At 38.6% G+C, this 20,791-nt stretch overlaps 8 protein-coding genes across 8 annotated transcripts; 2 read left to right on the forward strand and 6 right to left on the reverse strand.

Moving 5' to 3' along the window:
• Positions 1 to 1,346: 1,346 nt before the first annotated feature.
• Positions 1,347 to 3,100, forward strand: BDF20DRAFT_1000695 (uncharacterized protein; the record flags this gene model as incomplete). Its single annotated transcript, XM_053074599.1, has 8 exons — positions 1,347 to 1,409; positions 1,477 to 1,498; positions 1,572 to 1,653; positions 1,742 to 1,790; positions 1,874 to 2,063; positions 2,129 to 2,149; positions 2,236 to 2,327; positions 2,412 to 3,100. 8 exons carry the CDS (start codon positions 1,347 to 1,349, stop codon positions 3,036 to 3,038), a joined length of 1,146 nt encoding a protein of 381 aa, XP_052936312.1. The 3' UTR covers positions 3,039 to 3,100.
• Positions 3,101 to 3,220: 120 nt separating this feature from the next.
• On the reverse strand, positions 3,221 to 4,411 carry BDF20DRAFT_818878 (chaperonin 10-like protein; the record flags this gene model as incomplete). The annotated part of the gene is made up of 2 exons (XM_053077411.1): positions 3,221 to 4,149; positions 4,300 to 4,411. The coding sequence occupies 2 exons, from the start codon at positions 4,409 to 4,411 to the stop codon at positions 3,221 to 3,223; spliced, it is 1,041 nt and encodes a 346-aa protein (XP_052936313.1).
• A 1,034-nt stretch (positions 4,412 to 5,445) lies between these two features.
• On the forward strand, positions 5,446 to 7,411 carry BDF20DRAFT_819177 (general substrate transporter; the record flags this gene model as incomplete). Its single annotated transcript, XM_053077439.1, has 7 exons — positions 5,446 to 5,524; positions 5,608 to 5,939; positions 6,020 to 6,077; positions 6,153 to 6,517; positions 6,601 to 6,898; positions 6,993 to 7,060; positions 7,148 to 7,411. 7 exons carry the CDS (start codon positions 5,446 to 5,448, stop codon positions 7,409 to 7,411), a joined length of 1,464 nt encoding a protein of 487 aa, XP_052936314.1.
• On the reverse strand, positions 7,367 to 11,329 carry BDF20DRAFT_869139 (Spc98 family-domain-containing protein). The gene is made up of 11 exons (XM_053080979.1): positions 11,156 to 11,329; positions 10,989 to 11,095; positions 10,790 to 10,901; positions 10,455 to 10,730; positions 10,058 to 10,375; positions 9,270 to 9,995; positions 8,586 to 9,206; positions 8,272 to 8,496; positions 8,078 to 8,203; positions 7,763 to 7,991; positions 7,367 to 7,671 (listed from the first exon to the last, which is right to left on the reverse strand). Exons 1-11 carry the CDS (start codon positions 11,210 to 11,212, stop codon positions 7,619 to 7,621), a joined length of 2,850 nt encoding a protein of 949 aa, XP_052936315.1. The 5' UTR covers positions 11,213 to 11,329; the 3' UTR covers positions 7,367 to 7,618.
• Positions 11,330 to 11,395: 66 nt separating this feature from the next.
• On the reverse strand, positions 11,396 to 12,045 carry BDF20DRAFT_869142 (uncharacterized protein). Its single transcript, XM_053080980.1, has 2 exons — positions 11,568 to 12,045; positions 11,396 to 11,469 (listed from the first exon to the last, which is right to left on the reverse strand). The coding sequence occupies exon 1, from the start codon at positions 11,955 to 11,957 to the stop codon at positions 11,661 to 11,663; it is 297 nt and encodes a 98-aa protein (XP_052936316.1). The 5' UTR covers positions 11,958 to 12,045; the 3' UTR covers positions 11,396 to 11,469; positions 11,568 to 11,660.
• A 745-nt stretch (positions 12,046 to 12,790) lies between these two features.
• Positions 12,791 to 16,132, reverse strand: BDF20DRAFT_869144 (uncharacterized protein). Its single transcript, XM_053080981.1, has 4 exons — positions 15,588 to 16,132; positions 13,912 to 15,524; positions 13,674 to 13,843; positions 12,791 to 13,589 (listed from the first exon to the last, which is right to left on the reverse strand). The coding sequence occupies exons 1-4, from the start codon at positions 15,874 to 15,876 to the stop codon at positions 13,211 to 13,213; spliced, it is 2,451 nt and encodes an 816-aa protein (XP_052936317.1). The 5' UTR covers positions 15,877 to 16,132; the 3' UTR covers positions 12,791 to 13,210.
• BDF20DRAFT_869154 (uncharacterized protein) lies at positions 16,111 to 17,622 on the reverse strand. The gene is made up of 5 exons (XM_053080982.1): positions 17,561 to 17,622; positions 16,904 to 17,462; positions 16,628 to 16,811; positions 16,473 to 16,565; positions 16,111 to 16,395 (listed from the first exon to the last, which is right to left on the reverse strand). The coding sequence occupies exons 2-5, from the start codon at positions 17,237 to 17,239 to the stop codon at positions 16,184 to 16,186; spliced, it is 825 nt and encodes a 274-aa protein (XP_052936318.1). The 5' UTR covers positions 17,240 to 17,462; positions 17,561 to 17,622; the 3' UTR covers positions 16,111 to 16,183.
• On the reverse strand, positions 17,608 to 20,673 carry BDF20DRAFT_869158 (uncharacterized protein). The gene is made up of 6 exons (XM_053080983.1): positions 20,619 to 20,673; positions 20,316 to 20,534; positions 19,743 to 20,238; positions 18,345 to 19,637; positions 17,979 to 18,276; positions 17,608 to 17,897 (listed from the first exon to the last, which is right to left on the reverse strand). The coding sequence occupies exons 2-6, from the start codon at positions 20,524 to 20,526 to the stop codon at positions 17,829 to 17,831; spliced, it is 2,367 nt and encodes a 788-aa protein (XP_052936319.1). The 5' UTR covers positions 20,527 to 20,534; positions 20,619 to 20,673; the 3' UTR covers positions 17,608 to 17,828.
• Positions 20,674 to 20,791: the final 118 nt, after the last annotated feature.

Below are 20,791 nucleotides of genomic sequence, written 5' to 3' on the forward strand. Positions count from 1 at the left end.
AATATACAAATATGCTGAATTTTAGGCTCTGTGTACGTTATTGATTTCCAATAGTTATTTTCGTTATAAGCAGTCAAGTACTATTTCTTGTGATTATTCAGAATAAACGTGCGTTATATAAAAAGGTAAGTGATTCGATTACGGAAGAAAAAAAAAAAACAAAAAAAAAGGGATGAAAGAGGAAAGAAAGAAGAAAAAAAAAAAAAAATCTCCTCTTTTTTTAGTAGAGGGAAAGCCTTTGCATTAAGGCATATTTTATGCTGCTTTTTTTTATTTCTGTCGGCTTCTTCTCCTTTGGGCTGCTGTTATCGAAATAAAGTTATTTCAAATTCCGTCATGAAAACTGTGCCTGAAAAAACTGAAGCACCACGAAAAGGAAAGAGTTCAAAAAATGAAAGAGTCGGGTAACTCCCTTCATTTTGGCTAGGTTTCAGAAATTAAGAAGGTCTCTTTTTTTTCGCACTAATAAAAAAGAGCACAGCAAGCTTTCTATAATAAAGCAACTTTTTTTTTCTAATGCACGATACAACAGTTTTAGGGTACATGCAAAAAACCCTCCATTAGAAACCTTAAACAACGTAATTTTCTTCTTTTCTTGTAGGCACAAGAGATTTTAATCATGTGACAAGTCTAAAAATTACACGAAAATGACGCGGGCTGGTTTATGAAAAGGTGATGTTATAATGACTTGTCAAGTCAAACATTCGTAACCCTTTTTCTGATCAAAATACGAGTGACAAAGGGAGAAGAAGAAGTAGCGTGAACTTTAAGAGGATGCGTTCCCATTATAGATGCAGATAACTTTTTAAGTTTTTGAACAAAAGGGTTTAGTAGCGTACAATCAAAAGACAAATTATGTAAGCCTTTTTTCCTTTTTTCTATCTAAATGGGGATTGTCATACTTGGAAAAATGGCTCTTTTGATCGCATCACTTGGCACACACACACACACACACAAAAAAAGAAAAGCATGACCTATTGCTTGTTTGTTCGGAATGTTGACTACAGTATTTCCCCCCAATGCAAACGCACAGTTGCTATATTCGTTTGTTTAATATAATCGCGCACAGTCGTTTCTAAATGTCGCATTAACCAAAAAAATCCAATTGTACGACAGATTGAAACCCCGTGATAAGATTCACAACAATTATATTATCCAATGAAAAAGGAGGAGCATCCTACGCAGTAAAATAAAGAAATGGAGGCTCAACATGTAGGATGTTATACACCCAAGGCTATTATCATTCACACTTTTTTCATTGACAACAATTCCCAGATGATTCTATTGCTCTCTACTTTTTCTATTATTTTATTCTTTCTCTTTTCAAACTCGACAGTTTTTTATCGATGGAAGTGGATATATGCTGCAACGTCGTTCAATGTAGAAGATCATTGGCCTTGGAAAAACAGGTAAGAACGCAAAACGGAGCAAATGTGCCTTCTCCACTCCCCCACTTACTAATGGCTTCCTTCCAAGGCCTGTGTTACTTCATGCTCTCGTAATCGTTTCATTTCTAAGCGTGGTGATTGACTGCTATTTTCTTGACAGCAACTGATTTACATGTAGTTTAGACATCTTTTGCGTACAATGTTCAAGCGCTGCATTTTCAAAGGCTTTATTGTGTCCTGCTTGTCATACGAGCTTAAGTGGAACGTAAAGTGAGGACAAAAGCTTCTCTTCATGGCATTGTTCACTTTTGAGTCATATGACCCACATTTCTTTCATGTATGCTTTCGTGTAGCGACGATATAATACTGACGGATTTGAATCCTACAGAAGAATACAAATCTGTACGTTGATATGGAGATGTCTGGCTAATTCAAATCCCCTTTTCTAACTGACCTCAAAATCATACAAACCCCCCCCCATCAAGTCTGTTCTAGCAGGGTTAAAACCAGAAGTCATTCTAGATATCACTTCTAGAGCTATAGCGTTTTTTGATTACCAGCAATCCCAAGAAGTGCTTTACCAAACACTGCTGCAAAAGAATATTCAGGAAAAGTATATAGCGCTTAAGCACAAGTTCAACATGCACACAAGGGACTCGAACCAAATAGTAAAAGGTAAAACTTTACGCGTTGGATGATGGGGATCAGTAACGATTAGATTAAATAACTTCACTTTGAAGCTGAAAAGGACAAACAGACAGGTAAAAAAACAAAAAAAAAAAACAAAAAAAAAAGGGAACTATCAAAACTGTCAAGACAAAGTAAGCTTACTCATACACTACAACAGCACTGATGAAAGACTTTGAGTCGGAAAAAGCAAAATTAAAGCAAGTACATTTTAAACTAGAAGAGAAAAGCAGGCAGTTTCAAAAGCTACTCGTAGGTGACGTCGCGGGTTATAGCCCGCAACTCGTGTTCTACCTAGTGGATTTGCGTTAAACACTCTTCCAACTCTTTTTACAGGCCATGTATGAAAAGCTCAAGCGTAAAATGACTGCTATGTCGACGATACAACAACAAGGTCAAAATGGTGTGACAACCATTCGTGCAAGCCATGCTGCAACTTCTACACCGTTCCTATCCCACGATAGTCGTCGTTTCCGTTTTCAATCACCCTACTCATCAGCAATAAATAACCAGCAGAAACAAATCTTGAGGCCGAATAAAGATAAGACGGCTCAGAAAATCAATGATACTGCTGCTGGTCGTTCAGGAACAGAGATGGGCAAATCCATGACGCCTGTGTTGACTGGTGAGGCTTCAAAAACCGCCTTGGATTCCTCAACAACCGCAAATGCATCCATCCCATCGCCAACAAAAATACCTTCGCCTATTCATCCTAGCCATGCAGCTCATGCTCGAACCTATCATGGTACAACAGCAGCCGTAACAATACCACGAGATAATATTACTGATGCGGCAAGAAAAACGGCAAATCTTGGCTTCTGCCACCGTCCTACTCGTCCCCCTTCATTTCAACAGCCCACGTTGACACACAAACCATCTCGTCATTCTCATTATCACCCTTACCCACGTCGTCGCTCCATGTCTCCACGTTCCACGTGTAGAACAACCCCTTTAACAAACTAAGGTAAAACACATACACATACTGTTGAATATGTTGACTATAGGCTATGGATAAATAAGGATACAGTTCCTTTCTTTTTTGCTTTTCTCTAAAATAAAGAAAAAAAAAAAAAAAAGACAAACATGTGGAACATGCTCTTAAAAGTGATTGCGGAAACATTAAAAGAGTAAAACGTGAAATACATTTAAGGGGCAATGATGACCTTCAATCCAGTACCAGCCTTAAACACTTCCCATGCATCACTGAATTCAGACAATTTGAATTGATGAGAAATCAATGCTTGCCAGTCCACTTTTCCTTGTGCCAAGATGTTGACTGCTCTCTCGATTCCATAAGGGTTGGTATAGGTCGATGTAATCGTTAATTCTTTACGATAAATCTCAAAAGGAGCCACTTGCACACGATCGTCTACCTTGGTGACGCCTACCCAGACCACAATACCACCCGCCTTGGCAAAACGGACGGCCTCTGCACACGTAGCGGGCCGACCTACACATTCAAACACGACATCGTATCCTTCTCCCAGTTCTCCTCTCACAGCAGGCAAAACGCCAGGAGCCACTGCTTCAGCAGCACCAAAAGATTGAACTGCCGTCTGTCGTCTCATTTCATTTGGTTCGATCACCGTAACGTGAGCGCCACTCAGAGAGGCCAGGGCAGTCGTCATCAATCCTATCGGGCCGGCACCGAGCACTAATACGCGATCTCCTGTTTTGATATGCCCTTGATCGATAGCATGCACAACACAAGACAAGGGCTCTGCTAAAGCAGCTACTTCAGGTGTCACGGCAGCCACACTCGAACCATCGACGTTCGTCTTTTTGGGAATGGGCATGGCCGCACGCGCAGGCACAGCCACGTAGTGAGACATACCGCCATCCACTGTCACGCCGATACAAAATAAGTGGGGGCAAAGATGGTATTTTTGATTGCGACAAAAAGTACATTGATTACACGGCATGTTGGGATCAATAGCCACCAAATCTCCTACCTGAAGGTTGTAAGCTTTGGTTTCAGGATGAAAAGAATGAACATAGCCAGAGAACTCGTGGCCAATCACGACTTTTGGAGTAGCATGAGGTGTTTCTCCATGACATATGTGCAGGTCGGTACCTAGCAGTTCCCCAATAAAAAATGCATACACGTCAGTGGGTTCCTCTTTTTTTTTCAAACAGGAGATGGAGGATAGTAATCCCTCACCAACCCCTATTTCTCCTCCCCCCGCCTTTCTACAGATACTCTAGTGACTCTCATTCACTTTACCACATATACCAGAGGCCGCTACTTTGACAAGCACTTCTCCAGGCTTCAAGAGAGGGACTTGCTTATTCAATAATTGAATAGAACCGATCTCTTGCCAGCTGGCAACTGTCATTTCTTGACCTTCATTTTGCGCGGATGATTTCGAGAGCATGATAAAAAAAAAATCTAGTAAAAAAAAACCAGAGGTGAATGTAAAGAAAGAAAACCAAAAATACAGGGAAAGTAAAAATAATGCTTTGTGAGAAAAAAAAAAAAAGGCCAAAGCATGAAAAAGGAACCTCATTTTGTTGCACAAGTAATGGATAAATGCATATCCTGATAAGTTCATTGAACAGCGAATCGGATTTTTTTTTTTTTTTTTTTTTTTTTTTTTTTTGATCGGTAGCATGCCAGGCTCGCTCGTTACCGATGTTACAGTCGAGTTACTACGCTCGTAAGAAAAACACAGTTTGTTACAATAGAGTTGCTCGGGTTTTATGTTGAACAGAAGTGGGTGTACATCGTATTAGTCAATGGGTTTCTTTTTCTGTTTAACCAGCTTTCCGCTGCTTTGTTTGCATTGGCTGGATTTGAATTGTTACAGAAATTGCGGGGAAATGCTCTTTCTTAGCAAAAAAGTTCTGAGATCTGTGATACAAAAATACTTTAGAAGCTAATAACAAATAGTCTTGATTTCGATAAGGGTTGTGGTATAGCAGTATTTGTATGATTCAGAGTAGATCAAAGCCGCAAGTTTTGTAAATTTCGTAGTGTTTCGAATAAAAAACACGTGCGCTAAATTTCTTTTCAGCTTTGGCAATGTTCAACTGAGCTGACATCAGTTTACGGATTCTCATTAGCTGAGAAATGATTATAGACAAGCTTAAACTAAAAACTAAATAGATTGTACTCGTCTTGTTCACGTCCTTCAAACTTTGTTCAATGGTGATTTTGTGTGTGAATTTTTATTAGCCGGGACATAAAAAAACCGAGCAGTATCTCGATGCAGAAGAACCCTGAGGCATCAAGCGAAAATAGGAGACATATAAAGCCCACCCACGGCCTTGACTCAAATAGCGTCATCTCTTATTTTGGTTTTTTTTTTTTTTTTGTTTTTCTTGCCCAACTTTTAAAGATTGATCCGCAAAAAAAAGAGAACTTGAAAGGATGAAGAGACTTTTACGAGGAAATGCCTTACTCTATTCTGTTGCTGGCTTTGCATCACTTGGACAATTTCTATTCGGCTGTAAGGCGTAAAGAACAATCAGATAAAAGTGTCTACACATCAATGACATCTAAAACTTTCCCCTTTCGAATAATGTCATATAGATGATCAAGGAGTCATGTCTGGTATTCTCGTCAATGATCGCTGGTTGAGTCTAATGAGCTATCCAAATGCCACGATGCAGGGCCTTGTGGTTGCTATATTTGAACTAGGTGCTTGGGCAACTACTTCTTTAGCCAGTTGGTGTATGGACAAGATCGGACGTCGGTGGACCATTTTGGTAGGCTCTGCCGTTTTTATCGTTGGCGGTGTCCTTCAGACAGCAGCGGTGACATTGACACAAATCATGTTTGGACGTTTAATTGCAGGTTTTGGCATTGGATTTTTGAGCACCTGTTTACCTGTCTATACAGCCGAATTGAGTAGAGCTCACAACGTAAGTAACCCTTTTAGATGATGACAGATTTGCGTACGAGTAGGAAGCCTTACTTTTGACAATGATTTCGTACTACATAGAGAGGCAAAGTAACCGTTTTTGGCATGAGTATCAATATGTTAGGCTACACAGCATCAGGTAAAACCAAGAAATGCATCTACCATACCTAATGACGACAACTCCAAAGCATAACCATGAACCGTTTGCTTTTAGAGTTCATTGATTATGGATTTACTTACGTGGACAGTGAATGGTCATTCCGCGGACCATTATTATTGCAAGTGGCATTCGCTCTTATTCTTGCCGTTGGCACCACAGCGCTTCCAGAATCGCCGAGATATCTTGTTTCAAAAAGTAAGGACGTGTTAGCCATAACGACGCTCGCCAATATGCATGGAAGGGATGAAGATCACCCCGACGTCACTGAAGAATATGATGAGATTAAAACCACTTTGCAAATGGAAGCAACACTCGGCCAACCCACTTGGAAAGAGATGTTTACAACTTATAAAAAGAGAACTTGGATCGGAATAGCTGTTCAAGCGTTAGGACAAATGTCGGGTATAAACATTGTTACGGTAACGTTAGAAAGAATTCTTAGAAAAACAGTGGACGAGAGAAAGACAGTGTCTGATATGAGGCTCTTCTTCATTTTCTATAGTACTACGCACCAAAAATGTATGAAGCGGTTCTGGGTCCAGGCAACCAAACCATTCTTTTTGCTGGATTTACAGCACTTGTTTACTTCTCAGGTGCTATTATCGCTGCATTTTTGGTAGATCGTGTCGGTAGACGTCCATTATTCATGTATGGAAGCTTCTTTATGATCTTATGGCTCGTTCTCATGGCAGTTTTTAACAAGATCTCACTGGGCTTAACTTCTGCAATTCTTGTCATTACATTCACCATGGTTTATGTAGGCACCTTCGGTATTACATGGGCTTGTGTCGATTGGTTATGTAAGTTCACACTTTTCCATTTGTTGGTTACATTCTCCTTTAGTCATAATATGCTTATAATATATATATTCATATCATACCTTAACGCTATTAGACCCTGCAGAAATCTTTCCTTTCCGTACGAGAGCTAAAGGCATGTCGTTAGCCGTAGCATCAAATTGGGTAAGACGCATCAATGACAGTTGTTTCTCTAATTTCACCCGTTGCATATGCCTAACGTTGAAAGAATGCATTCATTCTCGCCTATAGTTATCCAATTTCGCAGTTGGATTATTTACACCTCCCTTACTAGAAGCCATCGGTTGGGCAACTTACATATTTTATGCTGCATGGAATCTCGTTGCTCTATTTGTTGTCTGGCGCTGGTTTGTTGAAACAAAGGGTAAAAGTTTGGAAGAAATAGAGGCTATGTTTGCAGATGGAGCCGCCGTCACCTCCACCACCACTTCTCCCAGATCTGAACGTGAAAACGATTCATTGACTGAGAAACCATCTGTTGAACAGATACCATAAAACATAAACCACCGTTTACCCTTTAACACCAACTGGGAGGAAGGATGCTTTACTTAGTTTCATTTTTATTCTTGTCAAATTTTTGATTTGCTTACTATCATCTACCTTATATACCTTATATACCAATGCATAATTGTATAATAAATAAGTTTCTATCGCATAAATACTAAATTATTATTCTAATAGACTGGGTATCGTGCTTCTTCTTTATTGAAGAGGCTTATCAACTTGACATGATAGCGATAGACCTAAAGCTTCGACTAATTAATTGATTTATTAACAAAAGAAAAAAGAGGGTAGGTCAAACAGGAAACTCAAATTACTACAATCGAACAGAACTTTGGTACTTACACCAAGGCATGTTGGCCTTTCTTCCCATAATTGTAAGGCTGGTCGCTATGAAATCATTGCTACGATTAAAGCTTTTTTCAATATTCTTTATTGTTGAGTCAAATTGTTTAATGCGATTCGGGTCAATTTGTGTCTTCGGATCTGTGTGTTCTAAATAGTCCTTGAACAGTATCGCCATCTGTTCAGCTAAATCAAATATACTGACAAGTGACTTTCTAATAGCAGTCGCCTTGATAAACGTTAATGTATAATACTTAGTATTGATACAAGGAGGAAATTTTTTTTTTGAAAAAAAAAAAGGGTCAATTAACTTACTTTATCATTCAACAAACATCTATCAACGATACGACGTACATAAGCGTCGTGCAATGCAGTAATTTCGTCGGCATCCTTTAAAACGGATAATCGATTGCGGTACTCGATAGTTTCCGCATGAAGTATCTTTGCAACATTTGTTAGATTCGTGACATTCGTAAAAAAGAACTTAAGGCTTAACTGTATCAACTTACAGTGGTCATAATATATCGCCAGAAGGAATTAATAAGCCAAATCATTTTCATACGTAAGGAATAAAAGTACATAGCTTGTTTGTCACTTTTGATCTTCATATCACGGAACAATGTCTTTTTTTCCAGTACGTATTTAGCGCGTTTCAACCTAAGTAAAAATCTCTGTACCTTCGAATAGTCGAGTAAGCAATCTGCATGTATAAAATTATTTAATGGCCATGGTATCTAAATGAAGCGTCAGGAAATCAGCATTAACAATACAAATAGTCGCTCTGTGGTTTTACATGGCGAATAAATCAATTCATTAATTATACCTCCACATGAAACGTAATGAGTTCAAGCTTAGATGCCATTGATTTGTAGCCATTTCGGTTGTTGAGGGTATCATCGCTACTTTCTCCAAGATTTAATTCAAGAAATGCTGTTTCTTGATATCCATTCAGATCGCAGGTCTCTCGAAATGTTCGGTTCAATATTCGCTGATCAAACCATACTTCATTATTATTATCCATCTGTTCAAATAGTGTTTGGCAGAAAGAGTGCATCAAATTGTTTTCCAGCATGAAATAAATAGAAGCAAAAAGCTTCATTTGATTTTGAAGGCCACCTTTCTTATGAAGCGTTTCGTTGAGCATGTTGGCTGCAGTCATATATGGGCTCTCTATGTACATTTTTACACATCTGGATAATTCTTGTTCAATCATTCTCCCTCTACAATCACTCGCTGTCTCTTCTCTGTTAGATAACTTAGTGTCATATGTTTTGATTGGGGAAGTATCAGCCAACGGGAATAAAGACAAAGTGAATATGTCACGATTTTCCGACGTTTGTTGATGGCGTACTAAAGGACTGGTTGATGTTTGTTTTCCGTTTCCCACAACCTTGGACATTATTTCACTAAAGGGCCTGTATGTTGGTTGTACTTTATCGGGCACCTGTCATTCAACCATTGTTATTCATTGATTTTCTACTTTATACATTACAATCGTTCGCCTTACCATTTTGTGTAACTTCAAAAGCAAACTGACAGCTTTACCAGTGAAAAACACTTGGTTCAGAAATATCTCACTGAACAGAGGGTTTTTAAAATGCGTAGAAAAATTCTGAGGAAGCGTTTTCAACGTATACCCTTTTGACCAGAAGTCGGGGCTGTCCATGTGGACAGCCGCATTTCTGGATACGAAGAATTCTCCAACCGCATCTTCTGCGAGTGTTCCATTGAATATCCATTCATCCATCAGTCTACTATATGCAGCAATTGTTTCTTTCATCACGTCTACTATGACGTTGAATGTCTTCAGCTGCTGAAAAGACTGACAGGTCAATGCTTGCTCATACAATGTACAAATAAGATACACAGATAAAGCGCAGCAATCATCATTTTCGTAAGGGGCGCCTTCAATAATATCATAAAGGTCTTTAAAGTATTGAAGATGTGGTTCTAATTCATATTGAAGCTTGAGTAAGGATATTGCTTTTGATGCATCATCAGTAATAAAGCTGGTGCTTCCTTCTAATTTTGAGATGGTTCTGTCAAAATCATTGAGTAAATTGTAGACTGTTCTCGCAAATGCTTGGTTAGTTTTGCCGAAACTAGTAATATGTATATTCTCCATGCTATGCTGTCTTAGCTTTTGTAACATGTTGCCTGCCGAGCAGAACTTTTTCAACAGATTTTTCAATGCACCTTGACTGATATGCTGTGTTGCAAATTCTTCATTGCACTAAGAATAACTGAAGTGAGTCGATTGCTTCGGTGCTAGTAAATCATTAAAAATTATCTTACCACCAGCTTATCGTTTCGCTTAATAAATATAACACTTTCGTAGCCTTTGAATAAAGATAGGACTTCTCTCAGAATGCTTGCTTCTGTCACCAATTTTCGATTTTCCCTGTCATCGGTATTACCATATCGAAACCATTCTGCTGCTTTGTAAGTTTGACAAGGGTTTCGCAGCAGTTTAGGTTCCGTAAAGCTATCTTCTTCTAAATGATAATCATGCCTCCAATATTGTTGGGAAACCAGCATGTTCAATCCTTCTTGATCCGCTCTTTCGTCAATATCCATATCAATCGGGTATGCCAATTGTATATCATCTGCTATCTATAAATTATCAATCCCCCCCATCTCAAAAATTATTAAACATGAACAACATTTTGTATCAAGAATTGACTGGTTATACCTGTTGAATTGAGCATTGGTCTGGTTTACTTTCATAATCATATTCATACTCGATCTCCTCTTCAGTAATATATCCATCATTTGACGAAATCTCAAGGCTGGTTTTCCAGTGATCACCCTCCAATGGATCGTCCTGAATAATATCTTCCCATGTTAAATCTTTACTGTATGTTTCCGATTCCACCTCATTCAGTTTTGGTATAGTTGTATCGTCTTGGTTTTCAGATGATGATAACGCCAACAACAGATGTAGGATATCATATTTCAAACTCGTATTCTACATAACAATTTAATTTAGTTATAGGTGCAATTCCATGTCCATACTGAACTATTTACGTGTTCTTCATCTGTAGTCAAAGATCTGGACGTCTTGAAAAGTTCAGCCTTGTATTCTTCTAAACTTTCTGACAACCGTTGGTTCCCTATGATACTGAATTTCTCCACTAATCTGTATAGTATTTCAAGAGCGCTTAGATAGATGTATGTGTAGACAGGTAGTTGAGTCTTTCAAGTGTAATGAAAGAGGTTTGCATACCCATTGAATCGACTATTCACTTCACTTTGACTGATGCTCGTAACTTTCTCAAACCGAATGATGTTTTTAGCTTTGTCGTACGCATTCCTCCATTTTGACGAGCCGATCTAAAGCGATCCCAAATGTTAAATAGATCAAAACTTGACAATCAACAAGATTAGGCTTACCGGTGCTTTGACGAGCTTTTGTACAAGCTTGCTTAGTGCTTGATCATCATCTACCATTGTCTTTTTTAAGAAACCATTTTTAAGAACAACTTTTATTTGGCCTCGATTTTATACTCTGGAGACAGCTGTCAGGAACAAAAACCGAAATCAAAAAGCTGACTCGTGACAGTTTCCCTTTCAGTGCATAACATCTATTTGGAAGACATGTCAAAATCCCACCCACCCCCGCTCTTTAAGGACCACACGATCAAATAATGTAATGCCTCTCTAATAAATAAAGATAGAAACCTGGTCTCATATTTGCTAATGGAAAGGTAAATTGTAACAATTTGATCCTTTTTTCTTTTGCTTTTCAATACAGCAATACAGAACCTTTTTACTAGTATTTTATTGACAAGTTGCTGTTCTATAGGCTTACGTTTAGAAATACTCTCTCTTACATAAGAGAAGACTAAGAGAAGTGATATAATACAGAGCGAAAAGTAGGATGATAAAGTCGATTTCGTTAGAGCTTGTTGCCAACAACTGTATAACCTTTTGGCGGTTTTTTGGCCGCTAATTCAGACTTGTCAGGAATTCGGTCCACAATTTCGACATTGACAAGTTCTTTGAGTTTGAGAATAAGGCCTGCATTTGTTGCATTAACAGGTCTATATGTTGTCTGATGTAAACGGAAAAGGCCCAGTGTCTTTGTTGCTGCTCGGAAATCACTTGGTGTGCCAATGGTCGATCGCTTTAAGGTTATTTTATAATAGTTTTCGGCTACTGCAGAACCAGTGGAGAAAAATCGGCGATGCAACATTATAAGGTGTTGTTATGTATGCGTAAGAATTATAATTATAGGTTGTGGGTCAATACCACTGCTGGAGAAAAGGTGTGGAGACGCATTTTAAGCTTTTTTTAAAACCCTTGGACTTGTAGCTGGGGTTGGCTTTTAAAAATAAAAATTGAGGGGCAGAGTTGCTTTGCACTATTTGACTTACGAAGTCAAGCTAGAACCCATACAAAGAATATGTGCAATCTCACTATTGCACTCTAGCCATGCTGTCAGCATCACCTGCGTTGATATACACGCTACAATCGAGTCCTAAGGCAGCTTTGCACTTTTCATTGCTGTGCTCCGCAGCAATGGTTTTGGCTTCCGTTGCTTTAACCCATAGAATATCATAATGGCTGAAAAAATTCCATACATAGTGCTAACGACTGCATCGGAGCCTACATAATGCTTTCTAAACGCGCGTAAGAAGTAACTTCTGCACAGGGAAAATCACAAGTAACTTCAGTTAATAAATGATTGGGAATTTAAGTACAAAACGACAATGACCTTTTAAAAAATTTCGGCATATCCACCGTAAGATTTGTCGCTATTTGTCGAGAACTACTAGTCGCAATGTAAAAAAAATATTTCGGTTTTCTGATATACAAGCCTTAGGCTAATAGCAAGAACCAGTCTGTGATCCTACACTGATAAAATTTTAAACTCTGACGTTGGGTAGCTCTTTTACCGATTCGGTTGGAGAACCAAAAATCTCAGGCACGGTACACGCAAGATGGTTTGATATAAGCTGTCAGCATGAAAGGAGGTTTATCCTTGACATTTCTATAAACATACACCAGACAGTATGGTACGAAGAGCGGCTCTTAAAGGCTGGTTTAAGATTTATTAAAATGATATTGAGATGGCAATAAATAATATAAAAGACGTAAATAGTGGACTGACAAATTATAGGTTATAGAAGAAAGCGATTGGCGTTGTGTATGATAATGAAAGACGCAGATGGATTTTTACATGACTCGACAGTTTGGATCTGACGCTCGCGTTTTCCGGGATTTTAATAAGGAGGATCTGTAATTTTCTTCATGATAGTACTTTTTGTGGGTACTACTATCTTCAGATATCTCTTCGCAATTGTCTTGCATAGTAGGATAGAGCCTTTTCAATGCAGGAGCGTAACCTTTAACGGCTGATTTACTGAACCATTCCTTCGCGAGAGTCTCATCTGGGTGTACACCAGTTCCGTCTTCATAATACGTCCTACATTTATATTCTTTTTTTTAAGTACTATACCGGTTATATACTTTCAGTAATTTTATTTCATACCCGAGTATATACTCTGCTTCTTCGTTGCCATTTTCTGCTGCTTTTTGGCACCACTGAAAGGCCAGTATTAAATGTGGTCTAATAAGGCCAGGTATACCACTTTTATAGAATTGAGATAATTTAATCATAGAATCCTCGTGACCCCGATTTGCAGCTTTAGCAAAGCATTTGAAAGCCTCCGCTTCATTCGGCGCGAACTTTTGATTACTCTTCATTAATAGTTGCCCTAGACGAAAAGTCGCAGATACCAAACCAAACTTATCCGCCTTTTGCAGGTAATAAGCAGCTTGGTGAACATCAGGTGCTATATAATAAGATGTAATAGATGGCTCGCTATGGAAATATAGTATATGAATGTTTGGTACGTCAGTCCTGTAATGTTTCACAGAGAAAGACTAGTCTTTAGAACTACCTCACCTTTCTAAATCAATCGCTTTCAGATCATTCAGAAGAATACAAGCAAAGTCATAGGCTGGGCGAGCACAATCTGGCTGGTTTGCATCAGCAGCTTGTCGCAAATAGATTAATCCCTTACGAATGGCCTTCTGCTGCTTGAGTAAACCACGAAGATGAATGTTAGCTAATTTCTAAAAGATAGTCCAAAAATGTTAGCTACGCTTTTGACCTCTTGTGTACAATCAGTTGGAGCACTTACGTAAAGGGATAACACATGATTTTTCGAAGCAGCATATTTATAACAAGCAAGTGTTTTTTTGTAGTCTTTACGCACCATCCAGCATTCTGCTAGCTCGTAATATGCTTCGATTGAACCGTACTTAGCAGCCAATTGGAAGCATTTGAAAGCTTTCTCATGATTTGCTTTTTTGTATTGTGTACCAACAAAGATGCCTCGTGCTTTCACGTCTCCACAGTGACGATGCCATTGACCCTTCGTATATAATGCTGCACCATAGTTTGACTTGGCTAATCGATCGATCCAGTACTCTGCTTCTTCTTGAAGGCGGTTTCTTGTTTGAGTAAGTGCAATATCTCGCTGATTGCAACCAGCATAAAACGACACCAATTGCATTAAATACTTAGTATACGTATACTGAATATTCCTATCATTTGTTTTCGTTGCCATGCGACGATAAACTTTCAGTGAGTTTTTATCATGAATTAAGCTCAAAGATGTCACTGGTGTTCTTCGCAGATACATATTTTTATAGGGATTATTATCAATGGTTGGCTGCGGTAGAGGCTTTTCTAAATGAGACGGCACTTTCGAGCTGTTAATGGGCGTTTCAACTTGGCGTAGTGTTGATGTTGAAAGCGCTTTTCTCAACTGTGAAAGTCTCTGAACATCAGAGTAAAGAGATGCTCCTCTTGTTTTAGATGCTTGGCCTTTCAAAAAAGCTCCTTGTGTTTGAAGTCTGGCTTGTTGCTCTTTATCATTGATGAATTCATCCGGAGCTGTTGCATAAAGTGAGCTAATATCGTTAACAGTATCGTAACGCTTCTCATCCATGCTTTGTTGCGCTGTAGAATCTGTGTAATGACTTTCTTTCGTATTCAAATCGGATGATGGAATGTTTTCAGGAGAGTTTTGAACTGGCAATAAAGTAGGTGATTTGAAGGACTGTAAGGAATTGTTAGCGGAAGTATGGCTATCCTCACTCACTAGGCTGGGTGCAGTCATGGAGACAAGCGAAGCGCGTCGTGATGTTGTAGCCTCATTCTGATCTGTTGGCATCAAAATATAATTTGGTACACCATCTTCATCGACTGTAAGCTTTTCTTGAAAAGCATTAAATTGTAATTCTTGTGAAGCCTGTTTTGTTGTAAGGGGTTTTGAGGTATTCATCTCTTCAGTTTCTGCTATTTCCTTCATATCATTATCCTTGTCTTTTTGTACATTCTGTTGAGGGTTGTCCTCCTCCTCCTCTTCCTCCTCTTCCTTCCATTCTTCGTCTACTTCCTCAACGGGTGTTATTTCTCTGTGAGTGCTGACATATTCGCTGTAATAAATATCAAGTGCTTGTTTTGTACGGATTGTCGACGACGGCATCTCCAACTTTGAATTATAGACCCCTCCATACTCGTCTAGCTCATTATCTATTTCTTCTATATCATAATCGGGGTCGTTGTACATGCTATCGTCCGAACTATCCGAGCGGCTATCGATATTTTCATCTTCCTCTAGCCTCAAGTTTTTGAATATTTCGAATAACTGCTGTGCTGACATTCTCTTTTGTTTAAGCGAATCCTCGAGAACTTTGCTCACCTCTGCAGGGATAGATTTTGAAGAGCTGCGATCAGGAATTTTAGGTAAAGGGCGTTCTTTAAGTATTGTATTAACATATTCGATACGACTGAATGATGAAGAATTAGAATTTCCTCTTTGTAGGCTTTTTGAGCTCGCTCGAATGGAAGGCATTTGATTTTGCACAACCTCATCATCACTTTCATCTGACTGTTGCTCGATATCGTCGAAAATGTCCTCGTCATCAATATTGAGCAACTCTTGTAATTCATTGACAATTGTTTTTTCTTCATAAACGGCACTCAGCCTTTCCAACGGTGCTGGCAGTCGAGATGAAGCTGTTTCAATTGTAAAGCTTTTGCTATCGGTGCTAGAAGATAAGGTGCCCTTTTTCTTAGTAACAGAAGGCTGCATCATTGAATTTGCTAATAAGATAGTCTTGAACAAGATAATTCTTCAGACAAAAAAAGTGAAGAAACAGAAAAACAATTGTTAAAATAGGGTATACCATTAAAATTGTACACTGTATCATTCAAAATGTGCGCCTTCTGTGTAAAATGATGTACGGTCCTGTTGCGTTGTTATGTATATCATCTTTGAATACTTCCCTGTTTGGATATTTCTCGCTTTCAACTTTTACAATTTGACAATAAACAATTTCGTGGTATTTCTTTAAATGGTAAGGTAAACAAGCGCAAAAAAGAATTTCCTTTTTAGCTTTTCTTTATTGGTCAATTTTTGATTTTAAAGCGTTATATAATGCTAAACTGGACAGCAACTTGACATCTGGTGAATGTTTCCATGCATCCTCCAGATTAACCAGCTTGAGTGTTATGCTTTCACCTTGGTCTCGAAGTCCAGTTAGTTTACCTTCCAGTTTTTCGACTTTAGACTTTTCCATTTGCTTAATGCAGACGAATAATCTTAAAAACTCATCTAATTGAAACAGGTTTTAAAAAAGAGGTCAACACAAATCTACTCATTTGAGCCTTTGTTAAGAGATAAATCTATACCTGAACCTCCCGCAGACGTGTAAGCCCCCTTCCATTGGTCACCATAGGCTAATTCTGTCAAGTCGACTAATTCGTTCTCTTTGATTTGGAGGCCTTCAAGACATCACAGTAAAGTTAGTGTTCGAGCTCACCCCAAGTATATTAAATTGCAATACCTGTTTCCTCTTCAATCTCTTTAGCAGCAGTTCCGGAGAAATTGCCTGAGCCATCCAGCATACCAGCAGGCAATTCTGGAAAGCTTAGATGGGGCACAGGTATACGCGGTTGAAGTGTCAGGATAAGTTTATCTTTTTCCTCTTTCGTTCTAAGGATGATCATCATTGACACAGCCCCGCCTCTCTGTAATAGTGTAAGTCAATGTTTTGTCAATAAATCTTTTGTTACTGTTTACGCCTATTATTGCATATCATCATGTAATTGCGTATAACTACCATGAATACGATACCCGGCACACTTTTACCGGTTTCATTATATACCGCATTGGTTTTGAATTTGATAAATCCAATCTTGTCAGATTTAAAGTAATCAATATTTTGAATGTCAATAGATTCTAGTTTGAGCTCTTCTTCACGCTCTTCTTGCTGTTTATTGAAGGCGGACAACCAGTCTTTAAATGGCTCGAATGACATCACTTTGTTAAACTCATCGTCATTCGTGCAGCCATTCACGATAACTTTTTGTTTAGCGATCGTCACTGCGTGTGGCATTTTCGAGTAATATGAACGAGTAAAGACTGATTTTTGGATAAGAGATGGAAGTCTTTGCATAAACTTTGCTTGGCTTGGATTGAAGACAGTATTTAAGCCTTCAGTGGAGATTGAAAAGCCAGAAGTTTACGTATTGTATATGTCATTCATGTAGGAAGATGAAGTCCAACTCTACCACAGCGTTTATACATTTTTATGGTGCCCCCAAACCTATTCATATCTTCATACTGATGGATGCAGCCGTTAGAAAACTATCAACAGTGAACGTCCATAGTGGTTCCTACTTTTGACGTCAGAATAGAAAAGTGCATTTGCAGTTGTAAACCACTATTTTGATAGTCGTTCATGCACGACTGTATATTAACAAAACAGGCAAGTTACATTGTTCAAAGTTTTATTTCTTTTTCTACAGTTACAACAAATTCCATAAAATATAAAAAAAAAAAAATATGTATAAAAAATTAGTATATGTATAAAAAAAATGAGATAATTAAAAAAGGTTCAAGATACAGATTTCTATAAAGAAAGGAGAGAGGAAAGGAAATAAAGTGTTTTTTTTTTTATACATTCTTAAAATGCTTGTTTTCAGAGCTTTACTTGCAATATATAATTTTTGAAATACACGGTTAGGGATACAAGGGTGGTGTTTTTAAGCAGTGGTTGGGTTGGCATGAGCAACAGGGGCGCCAGATGGCCCGCTTACACTCTTTCTAGGTTTCTATAATGTGACAAATAAGATATGAAAGATAAGTCACTCTAGGCCACGAACGTTATAAAGAGGACAGTTCTAATAACTTACGCCATGGTGGGGTACTCTGTAAGAATCATCAGATTCTTTAGCGGGTGTCTTAGCGTTTCGGAAGTCTTCAATTGTCTTGTATTTGTTCAACAACTGATTCAACTGCTCCATGATCTTGAGTTCTCTCTTATTCTTATCTTTGCGATAATAGGTGTATGCCCAGAATTTCTCAAGGCCATAGAGATGACCCTTTTCATAATCCGCCAAGGTCAAGTCTTGGAAGTCCTCAAAAAGTTCTTTACGGTAACGCTTTTCAAGGCCATAAGAATAGAATCTGAAAAGACATTCCAAACCATATCTGAAAAGAAGACGCATGTTAATACATTTCTTACGGCTACGGGTCACTCAGCATACAAACAAGCTTACCTATAGTTTTGATTGGCGTCTTCAACAGCTAATCTCTTGAATTCATTGTACATACGCTTATTGAAGTGGTCACGTAAGAAATGAGACCAGAATCGGAACAAAGTGTTCATTTCTTGAGATTGTCCAACACCTAATTGCTTACGTTCTCTCAGAGCCTTAGCATGATACTTGTAGTACTTGTGTTGCACAAAACCCTTTTCACGCAATAATTCATGACTGGGATGTTGGAATGATGTGCCGAAAGAGCGAGCAGCATCCATGGAGGTAGAAAGGAAGCTTTCATTAGCAGGTGATTTGCCATAACTTGTTGATAAAAGATCATTAGGGTTATAATGATAAGGCTGATCACTCAAGATCCAACCAACATGGCCTTGGTCACTACCCTTGGTAGGAGTGCTTCCAAGGAAAGCGGAACTGGGAAGAGATTCAGGGCGAACAGCATAGAAACGAGGAGTAGCCTTTTTATTGATAGGCTTGGCTGTTGTGATAGTAGTGCTGGAGAGTTGAGCGCCGACTTGCTCACCATGATGATGTTCACGGTGCTTCATTTGTTCAAATTGATCCTTATCTACAGAACCGATCTTCACGTTGTTTTGCTTGATAGCACCAAGTCCAGATTCATACTCGTGCAAGCCTTCGTTGATCATTTCTGAAATATCCTCATTGATCTTTGCACGATTGTAGCTTGTATGAGTACGATCCATCTTACGCTGAGTAACAATCATGATACGAGCAACTGTTTCATCATCCATGTCAAGTTCGTCATCCTCATCTTCCTCATCAGAAAGATAGTATTTCTTAACAGTATCGTTGCGACGTCCATCTGTCCAGTCTTCATCATCATCAAAGTCAAACAGATCATCATCATCTTTGGGTTCGGGTTTGGCAACGGATTTGCGACGTTCACCGTTTAATTTAGGAACTGAGGAGGGTAATAGAGTAGTACCCGCTAATGAGGCCAGAGTGGGTTGGGGATTAGGAGGAGCATTTTTCTTGGCGACTTCAGCTGCAGTTGTTGTAACTTTGGGAATAGGAGGGTTAACAGGGGAAGGTCCAGGGATGACAGCAGGCATAAGCCATGTTTCCCAGCCTTCTCTTTTACGGATCTTATCACCTTTAAGCTCGACGATTTGGCTATTTTGCAAAGCTTCGCGGATTAAATTCATATCAGTGGTCAAACCCTTCACTCGATTGAAGTTTGCGACAAGAGACAAATCGACAAAACCATTGGAGTCCATTTGCTTACGCAAGTATAAATCTTTACATAAATTGTCAATACTGAAATAATATTCACTGCAAGATGGAAATGGGTGCAAAAGAAAAAAATAATTTTTGATCATGTTAGTGGACTATCACAACACATACGCATACACAATCAATCAAGACAGTCAAACTTACAATTGCTGCATGATATACAACTTCAACGTTTCAGCGTCAACCTTAACAAATGCTGGAGCTCTACGTTGATGTGGGCGGAAGGAATTCTTCGGACGGATAGTGCGAGGTTTGAACTTTCTGTCCTCAGGTTTTGTGTTATTCTCTTTAGTTTCAGTACTATTGGTAGCAGCTGGAGTATCTTTATTGCCGTCCTTAGTGGTATTATCGGTCTTGCTGTTGTCAGTATCTTTTGATTCTGTATTTTCTTTAGTGTCCTTGGTTTCTTTGTTTTCTTTATTAGCGTCCTTTGCTTTCGAACCTCTACGGTTACCGTTGATAGGTTTTTTATGAGTGTTGTTGCGACGGTTGTTTTTGCGTGAACGAGAGGAGGCATGAACGATAGTAGGTGTATACGGCTTCCATTGTCCCTTATTCTTAACCTTGGGTGCAACAAACTTTTCTTTTTCACTATTGTCATCGTTGCTTTCGGCAGCAGCTTCTTTTGGCTCTGGCCAGTCTACAAAATTTTTTAGAATTAATCTCAAAAAGCTTCTTTTTTTCTTCTTGTCTGACAATCAGTGATTGACTGCTTACCTGCGCTGGCTTCAGTGAGCTCTGAAGGTTTCTTATCTTTCACATCAACATTCCAAGCATTCTTTTCAGGAATAGGTGCTGGAATCGTCTGCTTGATGTGTTCTTTCTTTTCCTCTTGTTGCTTTTGAGGAGATTGAGATTGATCTTTCTTCACTTCATTTGGACTTTGTTCGTCCTTAGGAAGTGATTGGTCTTTAATGTTGTCAGCCATATTAAACTCTAATAAAGTAGCGAAACAGTGACTTATGAGTTAAAAAAGAAAACGTAAGAGATACTACAAGAACAGTTTCTTTGAATATTTACTCTTTGTTTAGGAAGGAGTTTATAAAGGGAAAGATGTGATATCAAGTTTTGGTTACCCAAATACCTCACAATGTCAAAAAATTATAAGAAAAAAAAAAGTATTAAAAATCTGTGGCTTGTTGAAGCTTGTCTCATTGGGTTTTAGATTTTTTTCATGCACTCCATTATGATCC

The sequence above is a fragment of the Mycotypha africana genome (genome assembly GCF_025528875.1).
Source record: "Mycotypha africana strain NRRL 2978 chromosome Unknown BDF20scaffold_5, whole genome shotgun sequence".
NCBI classification, from domain to species: Eukaryota; Fungi; Mucoromycota; class Mucoromycetes; order Mucorales; family Mycotyphaceae; genus Mycotypha; species Mycotypha africana.